Source organism: Chrysochloris asiatica, unplaced genomic scaffold (genome assembly GCF_000296735.1).
Source record: "Chrysochloris asiatica unplaced genomic scaffold, ChrAsi1.0 scaffold00202, whole genome shotgun sequence".
Taxonomy (NCBI): Eukaryota; Metazoa; Chordata; class Mammalia; order Afrosoricida; family Chrysochloridae; genus Chrysochloris; species Chrysochloris asiatica.
Genome location: NW_006408720.1, coordinates 2,329,095 through 2,349,871, shown reverse-complemented (window position 1 = coordinate 2,349,871; position 20,777 = coordinate 2,329,095). Strand labels below are relative to the sequence as shown.

Here is a 20,777-nt window from a genome sequence, read left to right as displayed (position 1 = left end):
GATGGGTATGTATTTTGGTATTTTTTTATGCTTTCTGAATGCCTCCAGGTAGATGTTATCAGGAAATGGGCTTCCCTTTTCACTCTTTTTTCTAAGAAATTTCAAGATACCACTGTTGGTCGTTTTGATGTAATTTAGGATTTAATTACGGCCTATTTCCTCTTTTGTCTGCTTGTCCTGCTCCACAATCCCCGTTCAGGACTTTTTTTCTAGTTGGAATCCATCTTCCTTTGATGCTTTCAGTATCATTCAATAGTTTGTCCATAGACCTTTCAATATTGCAACTCAAGGCTTAAAGTTTTTTTTCTTCAGTACTTTCAGCTTGAGAAATGCTGAGTGTGTTCTTCCATTTTGATTTTCTAACTCCAGGTCTTTGCACATTTCATTATAATACTTTGTTTTCTTGAACTGCCATTTGAAATTTTCTGTTTATGTCTTTCCTTATTCATTTCCTTCAGTTCCTTTACCTTCTTTATGCTCAAGAGCAAGTTTCAAAATCTTTTCTGATAGCCATTTTCATCTTCTCTTGTTTTCCTGTCTTTTTAATGACCTTTTGCTTTCTTTCTGTATAATGTTCTTGATGTCATCCCACAGCTCTTCTGGCTTTCAGTCATTAATGTTAATTACATCAAATCTGTAGTTAGATGGTCTCTAAATTTAGATGGAATATGTTTAAGATCAAATTTGGCTCTCGTGGACTTTTCATTTTTCTTTAGCTTCATCCTGAGCTTGCATCTGAGCAGTTGATAGGCTTTTCCACAGTCATCCCCTGGCCTTGTTTGGCTGATGATAATTGAGCTTCTTCGTTGTTTCTTCTCACAGATGTAGTCAACTTGACTACTTTGTATTACATCTGGCTAAGTCCATGTGTGTGTCACCTTTTTATCTTGTTGAAAAAAGGTATTTGCAATGAATAAGTCATTTCTCCTACAAAATGCTTATCATGGAATCTCCAGCATTGTTTGTATCACCAAGGCCATATTTTCCACTAAGGATCCTTCTTCTTTGTTTCCAAAATTTGCATTCCAGTTATCAGTAATTATCAATGCATCTGGACTGCAATTTTGATTACTTTTAAACTGAAAAAACTTGGTAGAATTCTTCAGTCTGAATCCTCATCATTGGCTTCAGTGGTTGGCGCATAAATTTGAATAACAGTGGTATTAACTGGTCTTCCTTGTAAGCACATGAATTGTGCTGCCATAGACAGCATTGTACTTCAGTATAGAACTTGAGATGCTGTTTTTAACAATGAATGTGATGCCTTTTGTTTCTTAAATCTATTGATCTAGAATAGTAAAACATGATTATCTGATTAAAAATGACCAATACCTGTCCATTTCAGCTGACTAATGCCTAGGATTTCAGTCTTTATGGGTTCCATTTCATTTTTCACTTAGTTTTTCTAGATCCATACTTTGTACATTCCATGTTCTGGGTTGCAGCTGTTTGTTTTCTCTTTTGATTTGTGTCTCATCAGCAAATGAAGGTCTTGAAAGTGTTACTCCATTCATGTCAGTAAGGTCACCTCTACTTTGACCTGGTAGCTCTTCCCCCAGTTGTATTTTGAGTTCCTTCCAACCTGAGGTGCTCATCTTCTGACACTTTGTTATCCAGTTTTCTGCTGTTACGGATCAGGTTTTCAGTGACTACTTACTGTGTGTAGTGGTGTAAGATAAGCACTGACCTGCTAACCATAAGAAAACCCTATACAGGTTTGCTATGAGTTGAAACTGACTCTATAACACTTAATAACAAGAACAACCCTTTGGAACTGGTCTGCCCTACTGTCTTCCTAGTCTTAAGTTTGTTAGGTCCACTGAAACCTGCCTTCCGTGGGTGACCCTGCTGGTATATAAAATACCAGTGGTATAGTTCCCAGCATCACAGCAGCACACACACCCCCACAGCATGACAAAATGTCAGAAGAATGGTGGATAAACTCTCTTGTATTTTTTAAGTGCTGTTGAATTGGTTCTGACTCATAGCTACCTTGTATAGGGTTTCTGAAGAGTGGCTGCTTGATTTGATCCACCATACTTGTGGTTAGCAATCCAGTGGTTATCCTGCAGTTCCAGACCCAGACTCCTAAAAATAGAAATCGTTTTATCTAGGTGAATTTTGTTATCAGACTTAATGAAACCAAAGAAAAAGAAATCAACCCTTAAACTTTAAAATATTGAAACTGTTTGGTAAAATACACAAATATGGAAGTGCGGTGGCTGTAGAGGATAAGCCCTAGACTGTGAACCACAAGGTTCACGGTTTCGATCCCACGAGCCACTCCATGAGAGAATGGCTTTTCTACTTTTACAAAGATTTACAGCCTCAAAAACCCTATACGGAGTCGCTATGAGTTGGAACCGGCTCAGCAGCACTTAACAACTATATGTATGTATGTATGTATGTATACACACATACACACACACACACATATATATATACACATACATATATATGTTGTTTTTGTTGTTAGGTGTCATCGAATCGGTACCAACCCTTAGCAACCTTATGCATAGCAGAACAAAACACTTCGCATGGCGCTGTAGGATAAGTGCTGAATTGTTAACCACAAGCCCTATGGTTCAAACCTATAAGCTGCTTTTTGGATCATTATGAGTTGGAACTGACTTAACAGTACTTAACAACAACATCTATATATTTACCTATAAGAATAAGGTTTGCCAGTCCTTTGGTGATATGCCTTTATCACTTGTTACACACTATCTAGCAGGTTTTATATGAGTAATGTTACTAACTTTATGGCCATGAGTAGATGACATGCCCTCCCTATTTCTACAACAAGGGTAATAGTACCAATTCCATAGGACTGTAAAGCCCCTAGTGTGCTGTCTGCTGCTTATTAAGTGTTCAGGAAATATTTTCATTATTAATCTAACCAAGTTTTCATATTTTTTGAATGTCTGATTATTTTAGACCTGTTAGAGCTTTTGCTTTTTAAATACATAGGACTTCTATTTGTTTGTTATTCATTTTGAGTAAGAAATATGTACACAAGAGCATGCCATATCTCTTCATAAATTAAAATGTGACAGTTTATTTTTTGGCAGACTTGTTTTATTACCCTTGAACCCCACACAGTCTTTATGTATAACAGTGATATAAATTTTGTCCTGTTTTAAATACAGTAATGTTGAGAAATACAGTGTTTACCTATTTGCTTAAATGATGATTCATGTTGCTAAACTCTCTTGGTACTTGTTTACAGGTGAAAAACTGCAGTGGTTTAAAAATCATCTTGATGACAAAAAAGCAGAATATTCAAAAAAGGATGCTTGTGAATTAATTGAAAGGTAAACAGTTGTTTTGCTATAAGACGGGGTCAGAAAGGGAATTCTCCAACCTGATTCTTTAGGAGACAGAGTTCTGTTCTGGATTATGGAGGAGCAAATTACTGAGACTTTGGATCTATATTCTGGCTTAGCTACTTTAGGTTTGTAATGTTTCTGGGCCTCAGTTGTGGTTAACCCAGTTTTACGGGATCAGTAAAAGCTTCCTGGGAAAAAGTGTCATCTATACTGATACCTGAAGGGTAGGGATTTGCAGATGATAGTTAGGTGGTAGAAGAAACTTTATGAAGAGGGAACACTATCTAAAACATCCAGAGGTGAGACCCAAGATGACACATTTACTATGACCAAAATAAGTTCAATGAATGAAGGGTGCAGGTACACAGGGACAATCACCTTATGAAAAACCTCATATCAGGTTAGGAGTTTGGCTTGTCTGGGGGCAAGGGGATGACAACTTCAGTTTTGATGTATTAAAGGTGAAACCTCTTGTGAACATTTAAATGGAGATGTTCAGAAGGTTGTAGAATCTGAGGACCTGGAATTAGCTCATACTTTGATAGCAGATAATGATTTGGTCATTGAAATTTTGGAAGTGATTGAGAGATTAGAGGATTTCAGGAACCCAAAGGAATATAAAAATGTAAAGGACAGGCAAAGGCAGGAAATGAAGTTGTAAATGAAGTACAGACTTTGTAACTAACATCCTTTTCTTATTTTTCAGTTATATAAATCGATTCAGCAGTGAGTTGGAGCAGATTGAGTTACATAACAGCATCAAAGACAGACAGGGAAGGCGACACTATTCTCGAGAGACGGTTATCAAGCAGACGATGGAGCGTGAGCGACAGCAATATGAAGGATATGGTCTTGGTGTGTTCACTATGATTTTCTGTTTTCTATCTTAAGTACATAGCACCTTTGTATCAGATTTCAAAGGTTTAATATTTTTACGCGATTTTATGTAATTCAGTTTTATTTTCATTTTCTTTCCTACAGTGCCATGCCAGGACTCATTTAATTAAAAAAACCTGTGTACAAACATATGTGCATTTTTACAGATTTATCTTTTAAACAAGAGGGCTACTGTTGTCAGGCACTGAATTTTATGACATTTTGTATAGTCATACCTCTTATGTTAATTGTTGGAAGATTCTTGAAAAATGAAGCAACATAAGAATTTAAAAGTAAGACTATAAACCTGAATCAGCACTAAAAACAATAGATTATTTTTGTAAGAGGTCAGAGCATTGCTTAAGAAATAATTTTTTAAATAAATTTATGTTTTTTGTCCTTCGGAAGAAATTTGGGAAGAAAATTATACATCATTGTAATTGAAGGGTACTGTTTAAGAAAGTTCATGGAACACCAAAAATATAGTAGGTTTTTAGGTAACTTTTGGAATCCTGGTGGTACAGTGGTTAAATTGCTCAGTTGCCAACTAAAAGGTCAGAAGTTTGAACCTACCAGCTTCTACTCAGGAGATAGATGTGGCCATTTGCTTCTTGAAAGATTTATAGCCTTGGAAGCCCTATGGGCCATATTTCTTTTCTGTCCAATGTCATTATGAGTCAGAATTGATTTGATGGCAGTGTGTTTTGTTTGGCTTTTCCATAAGTAACTTTGGTAGGTGAGTAATATAGAGTGAAAAATTATAATATATAAAATAAAAAAATTATATAGAGTGAAAAGAACTTTTAACATTTCTACAAAAGTGTTGAAACTAAAAGGAAAAATAAAAAGATTAAAAACATTAGAATTAAAAAAAAAAGTCAATAAAGATAGTTGCAATCTTTTCATTGTTGAAGTGAATGTTGTTATGTGCTGTTGAGTCGGTTCCAACTCACAGTGACCACTGTATAGGGTTTCCCAGGAGCGGCGCTTGAACCTCCAACCCTGCAGTTCAACCTGACCTTGCAGTCTAGTGCATTAACGTGCAGCGCCACACCAGGACTCCTAAAAGTGAATAGCTCTGAGGAAATTATTAATGGTTACCATGTTCAAGGACCCTTGGGAGGCACTGCAAAACTGTTTGAATTGCAGGGTTATTCTAATTATTCTAATGTATCTTTTAGTGCTAGCTAGATTTTTCCACATGTAACATATAGATTTTAAAATAATTTTTGATGAACTTTTTTAATAAAGTAAGAATATTAAATTTGCTTTTATAATTAGTTTGATATAATGAAAAGGTAATTTTCTTTTACCCGTGCTCTTACCATCTTACCCTCACACCACTTTGCCATAAGTTACCCAATTGGGGTGAGGTTTTGTTTGATTTTTTTTGTTTTGTTTTGTTTTTTATTGTAGGGAATTTTAGTGATGTGATTTCTTTGTGTAATGTTATGTTTGCATAATCTGGACTCTGGTAATTAGAGAAAAATAATTGCTAACTAGGTTAATTACTAACGGATGTCCATAAGTTTTGAGCTATTGGTTCTAGGAAAAATTAGAATGATCTTTAAAAAAATGATTGGCCTTAACTCTTGTTGATTTCTGGTGTGACGCTGGACTGTGAACCACAAAATCTGCAGTTAAAACCTACCAGCTGCTCCTCACACACCCTGTACTGGGTTGCTGTGAGTCAGAATTGCAGAATTGACTTAGCGGCACTCAGCCACAACAGTAACTGATGACAAAACAGTAATCATTAGGTCCAGGGATTGGGAAATTGTATGGAAAGTCAAGAAGGTAGCACTCACTTCACATTGAATAAGGGGTTAATACTAGGATTCAGAGAATTGCCTTTAAGTGGTAAAGTGCTAGAGAAAGGGAAGGGCTTTGAGCTAATCGTGTTTTGTTCTATTGTACATAGGATATCTCTGAGGCCGAATCAATTCTAGAATACAATGACATAATGCTAAGATCTATAGTTAAACGTTAGTATTATTGTTAAGTGCCACTGAGTCAGTGGTGACTCATAGCGACCCTGTATAGTGCTTCCAAGGAGTAGCTGGTACAGTAGATTTGAACTGCCCACCTTGCAATTAGCAGTGCAGTGCTTATAATCCTACAGCGCCCCACCAGGTTTCCAGTAGTTACATTACTGTTATTGTTCAGTTACACCAAGTCAGTTCTGACTCATAATGACCCTGTGTAGGGTTTCTGAGGTTTAAAGTGCTGACCTTTTGGTTCTATTCTACACTGCCACACCAGGAGTCCCAATAGTTATGTGAGTGTTTTAACTGTCTGAGTGCAAACTCAATTCTAGTGTTCTATTAACTATGCCTGGTGCTTGTTGCAGAGGCAAGATAAAAGATTTGTGAGCTGAGAATAGTTCACAATTGTCTAGATATGTGTGGACAAAATTGTTTTAATAAGATTCTGTGGAGAGCTAGGTAGTAACTCTCCTCCCATGGTGGCATAACTATTTCTGATTCATTGAATTTGGGACTTATTTTTTAAAAACAAGAGTGTGCTTTAAACACTTGATCCCTTACAGTCTAAATTTTCTGAAATAATTGTAAAAGTCCATATGAAATTATATTAAAATTTTTATTTTATCATCTACTAATTGATACTAATGGTTACTGTTTTGTCATCATCTACTAATTGAAATGAGCTCTGGTAGCGTAGTGGTTATGAATTGGGCTGCTAACCCGAAGGTCGGCAGTTCGAAACTACCAGTGGTTCCGTGGGAGAAAGATGAAGCATTCTCCTCCCATAAAGAGTTACAACCTTGAAACCCTGTGTAGAACCAACTCCACAGTACTTAACAACAACAATTGATACTAGAATTTATTTCCTATTTTAATACATTGGCCAGAATTTTGCAACTGTGTTCCCTGTTTTTATTAACCCATCAGCTGTTCCTTGGAAACCCTATATACCAGGTCACTATGAGTTGGAACCTATTCAACAGCACTTAACAACAGTATATGTCTTACATATTGGTATATGATAAAATTTCTAGTCATGGTAAAAAACTTTCATACACCTAGTATTTTATTGAACTTTGAGATATAGGCACTGAACTGCTAACCACAGGTTGGCAGTTCAAACCCACCAGTTGTTCCTTGGAAACCCTATTCAGGCTTGCTATGAGTTGGAACCAACTTGATGTCACTTAACAACAATAGCATTGATAATTGAAAGGAACCCTGGTGGTAGTATAGGCTAAGCACTGGACGGCTAACTACAAGGTTGACATTTTAAACCCACCAGCCATTCCATGGGAGAACAAGGAGCCTGTTTGCTTTTGTAAACATTTAGTCTTGGGAACCCTATACAGGGTCACAATGAATAGTAGGTGACTTGAGGGCATTTGGTTTGGATTTGGTTATTCATAACCATGTTTGTTATTTTTTTCACCTTTTAAATAATGTGAAACTTTAACATTTTGATTTTCTAGTATTATGTCCATCCTGCTTTCCTTAGATAGACTAAACTGAGTTGAAGTATATACATGAAACTTTTATGCTTTCACCAAGAAAAAAATACATAGAACAGCCTGACACCTGTCATGTCATGTAGCTGTTAGTGTATTGATGGTTAGAATTTATCAGTATCTTCTCATGGTTTGAAATGGCAAGGTTTAGTTTACTAATAGGTTTGTTGTATTTTATAGATTCTTTGCTAAAACTTACTATTCTACAGCATTCTTAAGTTTCCATACACTGAACCCTTTATACTTGAAAAACTTAAATTTTCTTGTATTAATAGTAGTAATGTTTTGAAATTTTGTTTTGCTTTTGATGTTCTTCCTATCTGTCAGTTATTATTTGTTATGTCTGAGATAATAAATGGCCACATTATAAAATGATATAATTTAGAAAAGCTTATGTAATGGATATAAATTATTTTCTTTCTTAGAGATTCCAGACATAGTAGATGCTGGTAATCTGAGAACTTTTAGGTGAGTCTGTCTCTTTTATTATTTCTTTGAAGCTGCATATAAATTACATGAGGCATAAAATTTCTTCTCTTTTGAATCTAGATTTTAGAGCTAAAGAAAAAATGGGCTTCTCTTAACCTTTTTTTTTTTCTCTTTTGTAAGAGAATATGAGAATTTTCCAATGTTGTTTTTATTTGAAACATCAGATAGATAATGAAATGATAGTGACATAACATGCCTTTTTTTTTTTTTTTAAATACCTTAAAAGAATATAGAGCTTCAAAGAGCTTGATCCTACTATTCCTCCTCAATTCTTATTTTTTGATAAGATAAAATAACAGTAACAGATCTGATGACTTGAGTCTACCTAGAACTGTTTCATAGAACTAACCCTATTTTGGTTAAGAATGTGGTTAATGGGAAGTGATACCAAGGTAAGGGTTAAGTCATCAAGAATTGGTTGGTCCAGTGGGCTTCTAATTATATTTTTCTGTTATTAGGAAGACCATTGAGTAGGATTTAAATTTTTATATTTTTAAAAAAGGTCTATCTTTAAAAAAATAATTTTTACTTATGTGAATAATTATTCATAATTAAACCATGTTGATGGATCTAAGTTTTTATTTCAATTGAATTTAGATAAATTTAAACTCAGTTATAATCTTTGAAACCCTACATATTGTTTTATGTACTTTTGAACTCTTAGAAATTAAATTTGTTCTAATAGAATTCTCCTATTGGTGTTGCACTGTGGGATAGTGCACGGAATCACAAGGTTGGTTTGAACCACAGGGTCAGTGATTAAAAATCACCAGCCGTTCCTTGGAAATAGGGTTGCTTTCGGTTGTAACCAACTCTGAGGTACTTAGCAACAACAACAATCACATTTAAAATTTACATTTTAGCTTATGTATAACTTGTATTTATAACTTGAATGAATACATGGAGTTTAAGAGTCTACCCCTTAAGTCTTCTGTCTTTAAGATCAATCAAATAGATAACTGTACCTGTGTTTCTAAAACAATGCAAGGTTTTTCCCCAAAAAGTTAGAAATGGAAGAGATTAATATAGCATTTTTTAATATTGTTAGTTCTAGATTAGTTCTTGAAACAGTTATCACATTCTTGAACACAGTATTGTCACAAGAAAGGAGCATTGATGGCACTATAAGATAAGTAGTGGACTGCTGTCTGCAAGCTTCACAGTTCAGACCCACCAGATTCTCTCCAAGGGAGAAAGATGAGCCTTTCTGCTCCTGCTAAGGTTTACAACCTTGGAAACTCAATGCTGTGAGTCAGAACCAACTTGATGGTAGTAGAATTGTCACAAGGAATGCTTCTCTTGAAAAAGTGCACAGTTTTTATTATAAGAATAAAATTACTTGATTTCTAAAATTTACCTGTGATGAACTACCATGTATGAAAAGGAAAAAAAAAAACTTCTTGATCATGTATTTCAGAGATTGACAGATATGACTTATATCCTACTTTTGATGTTCTTGATACATATAGCATGATAGAGGAAGATGCTAAAGTAGAATTTTAAAAAAAGTGGAATCTAACCTCCTTATGACTTCTGCCTATACTTTCCTGTACTGCTTTGAAGTTTTAAATATGTACGACTTTGTGCAGTTGCTGCTAGTATATACTAATGAGAAAATGCAGTAAGCCTACGTTCTTAGGACATAGTTTCTTTCTAGTGCATTTATGTTTTTCTTTCTAGTGCACTTCAATCTGTTGTAAATTTATAAACTTCTGTCACCTACTTTCAAAGTTTTTAATATTGATTGTTTACTATTCCCTCACCAATTTCTTTTGTCTAGGGAATGGGATTTTAATCTGAAGAAGTTGCCAAACATTAAAATGAGAAAAATCTGTGCTAAGGATGCAATTCCTAAGAAATGCAAGAAAAAAAATGGTACAACTGTAGACAAAGTCTTAGAAGAATTGGAACAAAAAGATGAATCCAGTGACTCAGATGAGGAAATGACTCCAGTAACCTAATTGTCTATAGTTGAGAATAAATAGCTTCAAGTTTCACTCATTGGTTATAGTAAATAATTGTCTAGATCATTCCTTTATATGAAAAGAGTTCCATTTGCAGTTTTGTAAAACAAAGTTAGAATTTTGCTTAAAACATTGTTAGGATGAATAATAAATGTTGCTTTATTATTTATATAAGTTGTTAAAATGGGTAGACATGATCTATGAAAACCAATTAAACTTAATTTTAAATTATTATGAGTAAGAACAGGTATGCTTGTTTATTTAGGACTGCAGAGTAGTACTTATGAATCGGGCTGCTAACCTCAAGGTCGGCAGTTCGAAATTACCAGCTGTTCTGTTGGAGAAAGATGAGGCTTTCTGTTCCCATAAAGATTTACAGCCTCGGAAACCCTGTGCAGGGTCACTGTGAGTTGGAACCGACTCCACGGCACACAACCACAACAACAATAAGCAACAACAATAGGGTTGGCTGGCATGCAAAAATGTATAGAGTGAGTTATTTGTGTGTGTGTGTAAAAGCTGTGGTAGCACAGTGGTTACAAATGGGGCTGCTAACTTCAGGGTCAGCAGTTACAAACTACCAGTGGTTCTGTGGGAGAAAGATGAGGCGTTCTACTCCTGTAAAGATTTGCAGCCTTGGAAACCCTGTGCAGGGTCACTATGAGTCGGAACCGACTCCACGGCACATAATAACAACAGCAACAACTCGGCAGAAGTGGGTTTTAACTTCGTATAGCAATTTGTTTGTAAAAGGGTCCGGTTGATATCTTTTGAACTGTCATGATAGCAATTTTGTCTTTCAGTAATAGTGTTAGACGAACTCTCCTTTTAAACATAAACCTTATTTTTTACAATACATAAAAGGAGAAAATGTGATGACTGATGAGTTATACATTATTCTTATTTATTATCTTCTGAGTTAAATGGTAAGGAAATTAACAATGATTTATACTTTATCATTTATCTTTGGATAAGTGACTTTAGGTTAACTCTGTTTGTTATGTTTCTGCTCTTTAATTATGAAAAATTAAGCTTTGTTTGCGGAAAGATAACTGAAGAATGTAGAGCCAGTTACTCTAATGATGCCTTTTTTTCCCCTTTAAGAGACAGGTTAAATTGACAAGTTATTGACTTATTATTTCAAGTATCAGAAAAAATACGATTGTGGTAAAATGTTATTTTTAATATATCTTGTTATATGCAACTTGTCCTGTAATCTGTTTTGTAAAGGATACTGTGGAAGTGTGGATATGAGTATTTTCAAGAAAAGAAATGCTAGTGGTGAACTAGATAGCAAGTCTCATTGACAGGTTATTTAAAATGTTTGAATTATTTTATCTCTGAAAATTAAAAAGAGTTTATTTCCACAGTTTCCATTCTTTACGATCTAATTAATTTTCAGTGATGTAGCTGATGCTGATTTGCTTTAGTAATCTGAAAAAGAAAGGCATGGTTTTGTGATCAAATAAGTTCAGCTCTTCTTTAATCTTTGGGGACATTTCTGTATGTCTTTTTCTGGTTTTATATGTGCTTCAAATTTAATCTCATGATGGCTCTAAAATCAAGTCATTACAGTAAAGAAAAAAAAAATTACAAAGAAGAGAATAAAAACTTTTTAGCCTGGTCTGATACATTAAAAGCCATACTGTTAGATAAATAACTTATAGGAATAGCAGATTGTTCTACCCTTCAAATTTTTGTTCCTAGTTTTCTCTGTACTGTCAAAGGGAAAATATAACTAACAAGCTACGCTGCTGGTAACTAATACAACTAACTTTGTGCTGATTTACCATTTTATTGTTGTGTGTTGTGGAGTCAGTTCTGACTTATAGTGACCCTGTATATAGTTTCTGAGGAGTGGCTGATGAGTTTGGACCATGGACCTTGCTGTTAGCAGCCCAGTACTGATTCTACAGCACAACAGGACTCACCATTTAGAACCGCAGTAATCAATATTATGGACTTCTCAGGAGGTCCAAAGCAACTTAAGAGATAATTGACCTTTAGAGGGATGTTTTAAATGGTGTCCTTAGTCACGGACTATAGAACATGTTACTACAGATTACCTCTGCTCATTATCCTACACCCCTTTTTAGACCAGTATGGCTTGTACCTCAGTGTAAAGAAAACAAAAATTCTCACTGCTGGACCAATAAATAACATGATAAATGGAGAAAAGATTAAAGATATCAAAGGCTTCATTTCTCTTGGATCCACTATCAACACTAATGGAAGAAGCAGTCAGAAAACAGTTGATGTATCGCATTAGGCAAATCTCCTCACAAGATCTTTTTAAAGTGTTCAGGAGTAAAGATGTCAGTTTGAGGACTATGGTGCAGCTGACCCAAGCCATGGTATTTTCCTTAGCCTCATATACATGTGAAAGTTGGACAGTGAATAAGGAAGACCATAGAAGAATTGATGTATTTGAGTTATGGTGTTGAAGAAGAATATTAAATGTACCTTGGACTGCCAAAAAACCTCAAATCTGTGTTGGAAGAAGTTCAGTCAGAATGCTTCTGGAAAGGCAGGATGGTTAGAGTCTGTCTCTCTTGCTTCAGACAGGACCAGTCCCTGGAGAGGGACATCATGCTTGGAAGATCAGCGGAAAAGAGGAAGACCACCAACAAGATGGATTGACACAGTTGTAGCAGCAGTGGGCTCAAGCGTATCAACTTTGTAAGGATGGCACAGAACCGGGCAGTGTTTCATTCTGTTGTGCATTAAGATGGCTATGAGTCAAATGGACTTGCTAACCAAAGCAGCAACAGCATGTCTTAGTTAGAGTAAAGTTAGCAGAGTAGAACTAACTCACCTCATTGGCATTTCCTTCTGTGTAAACCAGGGGCTGGAAAATTTGGTTGTAAAGGACCAGATAGTGAATAGTGTAGGCTTTGCCAGCCATGTACAATTTCAGTTGCATATTCTCTGTGTTTATGTTACCATCTTTTAAAAATGTAAAACTCATTCTTAGGTTATGGGCCATAAGAAAATGGTCTCAAGTTGGCTTGTTTATTGTGATTTGTTGATCCCTGGTCCCAATCATTGAGCTGAATGTCCATGGAAAAAAGTTAATAGTATATTTCTAAACACAGATCAGTTAGTCCTAACATTTCTGGTCTCTCCCTGTCTCCAATCTCTCTTCTGCTGTATTGACACCTCTGTGCCTTTAGGACTCTGCTCACCCCAAACAAGCCTTTTCTGCTCTTTATCCATCCTGTGTTCCTCAGAGAACTTAGGCCAGTGCTCTGGCTTCTACTTCTAAATCATTTCTCCTTAGTTCTAGGAGTCTCTATCCCTGTTTCTTTCTCCTTCTTTTCTGCATACCAATAACACCAGTTGTCACTGAGTCAGCTCAGACTCCTTGTGACCATGGGGAGATTTCAGTGACTGATTATTCTAAAGTGGATAGCCCGTACTGCCACAGCACTTCTAGATTGACTCAAACTTTCACCTGTTTGGTTAGCACTGTCAACTGTTTGTATCACCCTGGGACTCGATTGTCTGCTTGTTGTTAAGTGCTGTGGAGTGGGTTCCAACTCATTAGTGACTCTGTATCGGGTTTCTGAGGAGCAGATGGTGAGTTTGAACCACCAACTTTGCATTCAAACTGACCTTGAAGTTGACTGCTTAAGTTGTGGACTCCCTGTAAAACCTGTGCCCATTCATATAAAGACAGTAGCTGTCAGCTCGGATTTATTCTCTCTTGTTTCATTCATTTTACTGATTTCAGTAGCCCTGTGTATAACGAATCTTAACACTGATCTTTCTGTTCCTTTTCTCTAGCCTATCTAACGCACACTCATGGTTATACCCAAATCCTATTAGCACGTGAAACTCTGTAAACTAAATTTCTATCCTTCTCGACTGCTGGAGATCTATACTTACTTGCTTTCTCAGTACATATCAACTACATACTTCCTAGTTTCGTACTGTTTTTTATTCAGTTTAGATTCAAAGTTCATGGTGCTTCTTTGTATGTGCCTTCATATTCTTTGATCCTGATGACAACATTGATCTATCAATACCCAAACCAATAAGACTCAGTTATCTGTCTCTTTCATGCGTGTTTACAAGCAAATGAAACATGGCTGGAAAATAATCCGATAGACTTTTCACGCTCCTGTTTGAAAATCTCAAGTGAATTGTCAATGCTGTTGAACAATCTTACTATGTATTCCTATTCAAACTTTCCAGCTTTGAAATAATTATTTTGCTACTTTATCATGCTTTCTAAAAGCTAAAAATAGCAGTTACTGTTGATTCTGATACCATGTAAATACTAGCGTCTGAACTCTCAATTCCTGTGTTGAACTTTCATAAATCTTTTGCTGTCTTAAGCAATAAATAGAATCTAACAAGCACTCTTTGTTTTTTTTTAACTGGCTAAATCTTGTTTGTCTTGCTTGATATTTCCCTATTGGAGACCTTGGTACTTATCCTGCATCAACATTGTCATGAGTTTTTAATGATCACTGATTTTGTTTCCTCATCTCATTGCTGTTGTTAAGTGCCATTGAGTCAGGTCTGATTCATAACGACCCTATATAGGGTTTCAAAAGAGTGAGCTGCTGGTGGATTTGAACCACCAACTTTGTGGTTAGCAATCCAATGTGGTTACCTTACAGCGTCACACGAGAACTCGTCGTCCTATACGTCTCAGCTGAAAAGTTATGTCTTATCTAAAACACCTCTGCTCCCATACCCTCTCTGCCCTGGGTACTAACTATTATAGCACCAAGTTTAGGATTATTAACCACCATGATTAGTGATCTAGGAATGGTTGATATAATTTTGGGAGCTGGGGTAAGGGTATAAGAATTCAGGCGTCCAATCTAGGCAGAAGAATGAGCTGATAATAATTAGTCTAATAGGCTGTTGGTACTCTAAGATAAGAGTTTGTTTATCCTGCATTAAGGTTTAGAAATTGGAAGATAAGAGTTTGTTTATCCTGCATTAAGGTTTAGAAATTGGAGCTTTAAAAGAGACAGATATTAGTAGCACCAAACTTCTTAACACATTACAATAAGTTTGAAGGTATTTTATTATTTCCATGTAGAGAAATACCTTCATATAATATTATTTCTGTCCTGGGTGGCGCTGTGGGGTAATGCGTCAGACTGTAGTCATTTGAACTGCAAGGTCTGTGGTTCAAGCTCAACAGCTGCTCCTTGGAAATCCTATACAGGGTCACTGTGGGTCAGAATCGACTCAACAGCACTTAACAACAACAACATCTAAGCTTTATGCATGACAAAATACGATGGTAAGTCACCAAGTATTGCTTCTAGGTTTCCAGTTTCATACATAACAGGTTTAGTTTAAACAAAACATGTTTAAACATGACTCTGCCACCAGTGGATGGCTACAGACAAGTTTTCCCATAAATACACTTGTCTTCTCCTTAGGGTGCCTCTAAGAAAAAGTTCCAATGGCAGACAGAGCAGATCAGAAGATTATGGTGACTGCTTTTAAAGGATACAAAAAGGATAGAGTAGGAGTTTTTGGAAGCACACAAGATGACCATGGGAGCTTATTATGAAGTTTTAAGAAAATTGAGAACTACACTGATGAGAAAGGTCAGGAGAGTTAGGCAAAGCAATATTCTTCCATCATGACAGTGGATCTGCTCATTTTAATAACGGTGTCTATGATTTTGTAGCAATACTTTGACATGCTTCCTCTGGATCCCAATGTGAATCTTAAAAGAGTTTTTATAAACGGGTTTCAAAAATCTATATAAATTGGTTCTTGTTAATTAATGAACCTATTTTTTCTTCCCGACAGTATCAGTGTTTAGTCAGCATATTTACCTTAAATATGTTCCGACCCTGCTGAAGCCACAGACAGTCAAAAAATTCTTAAGTCACCCTATTCATTAAGAACCCATGCCTGTTTGAGTGTTGTAAATACAAATCTAGAAATTCCAGTAATTTAAGCAAAAAGTATAGAAACCACAACAGATTTTGGTCACATGTTTAATATACAAAGTAGTCTTTCACAGATCATTATTTTCTTTTTCTTAATTTGTCTTCATACACATCATTCACAAAACATTGAATTATTAATGCAAGAGAATCAAGTAAAACAAAATAGTACAAATGCCCAATCTCAAAAATTGTACACAGTCAAAACACTTTTCCTTGTCTGTTGTAATATAATATTTACTTTCAAAATGGGCTTTCTTCTGATGTGGAGGAAACACTGCAGCCCAAAAACACAGTACTTCCTTTCTGCTGTATGGGTATGTAAAATAGCACCATTGGGCTGACTTAAGGAAAGGAAGAAAGGTTTTCATCTTTCTTAAAGTGTAAGCTTTGCACAATTACTATTTAACAACCACAATAATAATGATAACAAATTTCAAGGACTCCATTCTTTTCCAAAATACTGGCAATGTAAGGAAAGGGAAAGTGCCAGATGGAATAATATTCCCTGCTCTACTAGACAATTTAATGTCACCTAAGGATATCATTGATCTAATGCGTTAATTATCCAGCCAAAGAATAGATAGATGCTTTGGGTCTGCTTAAGGGTCTTATACAAAGCAAGATAAAGTATCCCTGTGAGGCCATCTTTCTGGGACTGAAATCACATACAATGTGCATCTCAGAGGGAGTTTAATACTGGACATTTTGAAAGATTCCTTCTATATATACTGTCTTCAGTTTGTCAGACATAAATTTCTCCCAAGTTGTTACATGATGGTTTCAGTTTTGATTTTTTTTTTACTTTTTATTGTGAATTGAGTGAAAGTTTACAGGACAGATCATCAGTTTTACATTCAACAAATCATATACTTCATGTCATTACAATGATTGCAATCCCTTCCATGTACATTCAGTTAACAGTATTTACTTCTATTCACTTGGACTCTTGCACTCCTTCCTGTATCTCCCACTACCTTCATCTTTCCTGTGTCAACCTCTGTCTTGTCGTACATTGTCTTCCCCATCTCCCATTGTTTGTTTTTGTACTTAATTTAAAGTGCATTTTTTAAAAGAAAATGGAATTTCATTCCTATAGAATTAATTTTTGATAAAAATGCTAATCCTATATAATAAAATCTTTTACAATAATAGTGACAGTTCATTAATTTATAAAATTAACAGCATAAATGTCTGGTTTGTGATATCGATGCTACAGCTTCTTGTTTATTACAAAAACCACGGTTTTTTTTTTTTTAACAGACTTGTAAACTTACTATTTGATTCCAGTCCTTTGTTTCAGTTTCATTCTGTTTCTTACATGACAGGTAAACATGCCTCAAAACATTGCTACAAAGCCAAATCCATTCATTATTTGAAAGGTCATGTACCTTTGCTGCACAAAATGTAAAGATAATGTAATCAACATTGGGTTTTAAAAACCAGTAGACCTTTTCAGATTATTTGAGCCATAAGCAGCCATTGTAAGAAAACTTTAAAGTTTTAAGTTCAAAGAGTTCAGGGTTTGAAAAAGAATAGCAGAGTAATCATTGGTTGTTTTAACCTGGTGACACAGTGGTTAAGGTACTTTGCTGCTGTTGACCCAAAGGTCTGTGATTCAAATCCACCAGGAGCTTCAGGATAGCAGTCTGCTTCCATACAAATGTATAGCCTTGGAAACCCTATGGAGCGTTAAAACTACACTGTCCCAGACCTATAGGGTTGGTACGAGTCTGAGTCAACTCAATGGCATTGGGATTGGGTTGGAACCTGTTAGGGAAATACATTATTTTTCCATTTCAATAAAAATCAAAATTTATAAAAGTTAATTTAAAAAAAATTAGATCATAGTTTACCATTATTTATCATTAATATATTAATACTACCTATCCTTTTCCTTCTAAAAATTGTTCTTAGTGTTAAGTGTTGTTGTGCTTTAGAGTCCTTTCCAATTCATAATGCCCCTGTGAAGGGTTTCCATGGAGTAGTTATTAAGTTTGCTGGCCTTTCCGTTCAAATCGACCTTGTGGTCCAGTGCTTATCCTACAACGCCACACCGGAAATAAATGAGTCCTTATTTTAGTCAATTGTCTCTCACTGTGACATAGGAGAATGCACTCATCTATCTTGCCTGGATTCCTGCAGAATTAAACAGTATTTTGATAGTAAACAAGGTAATTTTTTTTTTTTTTTATCTCCAGTGCAAGCAACAGAGCAATCAACATTTGTTGGTTTGCTGGTGACTAGATACCCACAATTTGTAAACAGTGTATTGCCAAATCACAGGAAAAGTGGATTAGGTAAAGGTTTAAGAAAATTAACAGGAAAATCAAATCAAGGTTAATCCCTTACATAAAGTTGTTGTTGTTGTTGTTGTGAAGTGCTGTCGAGTCGGTTCCAACCCATAGCGACCCTGTACAGGGTTTCCAAGGGTGTAAATCTTTACGGGAGTAGAAAGCCTTATCTTTCTCCCGCGGAGCGGCTGGTAGTTTCGAACTGCTGACCTTAAGGTTCGCAGCCCGATTCATAACCACTACGCTACCAGAGCTCCTTACATAAAGAGCCATGGTTAAATCACCATGGATGTGTGACATTACCTTAAACTTTGGAAACAAACTTGGTGGTGGTGTGCCATCAAATCTATTCCGACTCATAGCAACCCTACATAGGGTTTCAGAGGCTATAAATCTTTACAGGAGCAGGAAGCCTCATCTTTTTCCTCCAGCAGAAAGCTGCTAGTTTCAAACTGCTGACTTTGAGGTAAGCAGCCCAACTCACAACCACTATGCTACTAGAGCTCCTTTGAAACAAGAGGAAGTTAATAGCTGTGTAGTTTCTTACAGGATCACGTGTTTTTAAAAACACTTTATTTGTGCAGAAATTTTTTGGTCCAGGTTAATTGCATCTGCTTGTTCTGCATATGCCTTTATTTCACACCCCTAGAAGCTTTAAGAAAGATGAATTTTAAACCTTGTTTCCTGTTTGACTGAAAATACACACACAAAAAATCGACATTTACCATTTTAAAATTATTATTTGTAGGAATTGGCACTATTTAGACTCAGTGTCAGCCACTACCAATATTAATACCACCTTTTTCCTCACTAACAGTTTTTTTTTTTTTTAACCTTTTTCCTATGATAATCTGTTTAGAACAAGCACACGATTAATTACAAAGTGCATCAATGTGATACCCAGATTTGTGCAGTATGATACCCATGCTTTGGTTCTTATGGCCATCATGGTTGCCTTTTCAAGTTAATAAATATGACAAGAAAAATAAATCACCTATTGTTTTTACGCATGACATCTTTCTTTTACTAGCAACTATATATATAATCATCAATGAAACTCACCGCAATATCACTCACACATCTGTTTTACGTGAATATGCAAGGAACACAATAATCCATGGAATTGTTAAACCAAAACAATTCAATTTATCACATCACAGTCTTGAATACTGTTACTTCCCAACTGAGCAAGGTATGCACGGTCAGCTTTTAATAGGGTCTAGATGCTTGGTCATAGCTACCATTTGTCAAGTTGACACTTTATGTGAGTGAAAAATACCTCATGACCTTAAACATTTGATTTGGTAACAAAATTACTTAATTTTTGCTTTCCTATACCATAAGTGCTTCATAGTAGCAAAAAAGTTCATTTCAAAATATTTCCAAGGCAGATTTCTGTATCTTAAGTACTATTTTCACCTTTCAGAGAAATGGTAGCTTCATTTAATCAATTAAGCAGGACACTTAATTTGGTTAATTTAGTGCTTTGTAAAATACCACTTGTAAAACTTTAAAACAATGAAGTAAACTATTGTTCTAAAACATTCAATTATTAAGGAAGAAGCTGTGTCTCTTAATTTTAGGCTGCACTGTCCAATATGTTGTTAAGTGCCATTGAATCGGTTCTGACTCATAGCAACCCTGTTTAGGGTTTCCGAGGAGCAGCTGGTGGATTTGAACCACCAACCTTGCAGTTCCACTTGACCTTGTGGTCCAGTGCTTATCCTATAGTGCCACACCAAGACTCCGATATAGTTAGTTCAGGTTCTGTAAAGATAGAATGCCTATGAATTTTTAAGGACTTGATTCAAAAGAATAAGATGTGAACAATCATTCTAATCATTTTTTTATTGATGACATGGTAAAATGATAATTTGGATATAAAAGGTTAAAACATTATCAAAATCCATTTTACCAATTTTTTTCTAATACTAGAAAATGTTAAATCACATCTGTGGCCCACAGTTGTGGCTCACATTTTTACAGGGCAGCACTGGTTTAGAGGGACAAGTAAAGAGAGAAAATACGGAACCTCTGTTTAGTTGGGTTTCAAATTCTGTGAGTGTTTTAACAGAGCAGGACTAATTAAGGCCCAGAACTCTGAAAATTTTTGTCCATAATTTAAACATAATTCCAAGTATTAATACTTTCAAATGTGTACTGCAACTATTTTTAAAACATGCATCTGTCAAAACAATTAGGCTCCACTATAGCCATAAAAATCTGTTAGCTGTCAAAGTATGAATATCAAAATATGCATCCTTCGGTTTTTCTTCTGGTGTAACTTGGAAATAATGCAGGCAATTTCAAGCTTTAAACCAAATATGTTATTTCCAGATGAGACAGTTAACTTACAAGGCCCTAGAAGAAATACTCAAGTCTGTATTCTTCAACTTTTTCCATAC

General features: G+C 35.5%; 1 protein-coding gene across 1 annotated transcript in view; it reads left to right on the top strand.

Moving 5' to 3' along the window:
- The window catches only part of TMA16 (translation machinery associated 16 homolog (S. cerevisiae)), a 39,899-nt gene extending 29,751 nt beyond the window's left edge, over window positions 1-10,148 (top strand). The window contains exons 4-7 of the mRNA XM_006872521.1: window positions 3,230-3,314; window positions 4,036-4,184; window positions 8,124-8,166; window positions 9,968-10,148. Of these exons, the coding sequence (XP_006872583.1) occupies window positions 3,230-3,314; window positions 4,036-4,184; window positions 8,124-8,166; window positions 9,968-10,148 (458 nt within the window). The remainder of the gene's footprint in view (window positions 1-3,229; window positions 3,315-4,035; window positions 4,185-8,123; window positions 8,167-9,967) is intronic.
- Window positions 10,149-20,777: the final 10,629 nt, after the last annotated feature.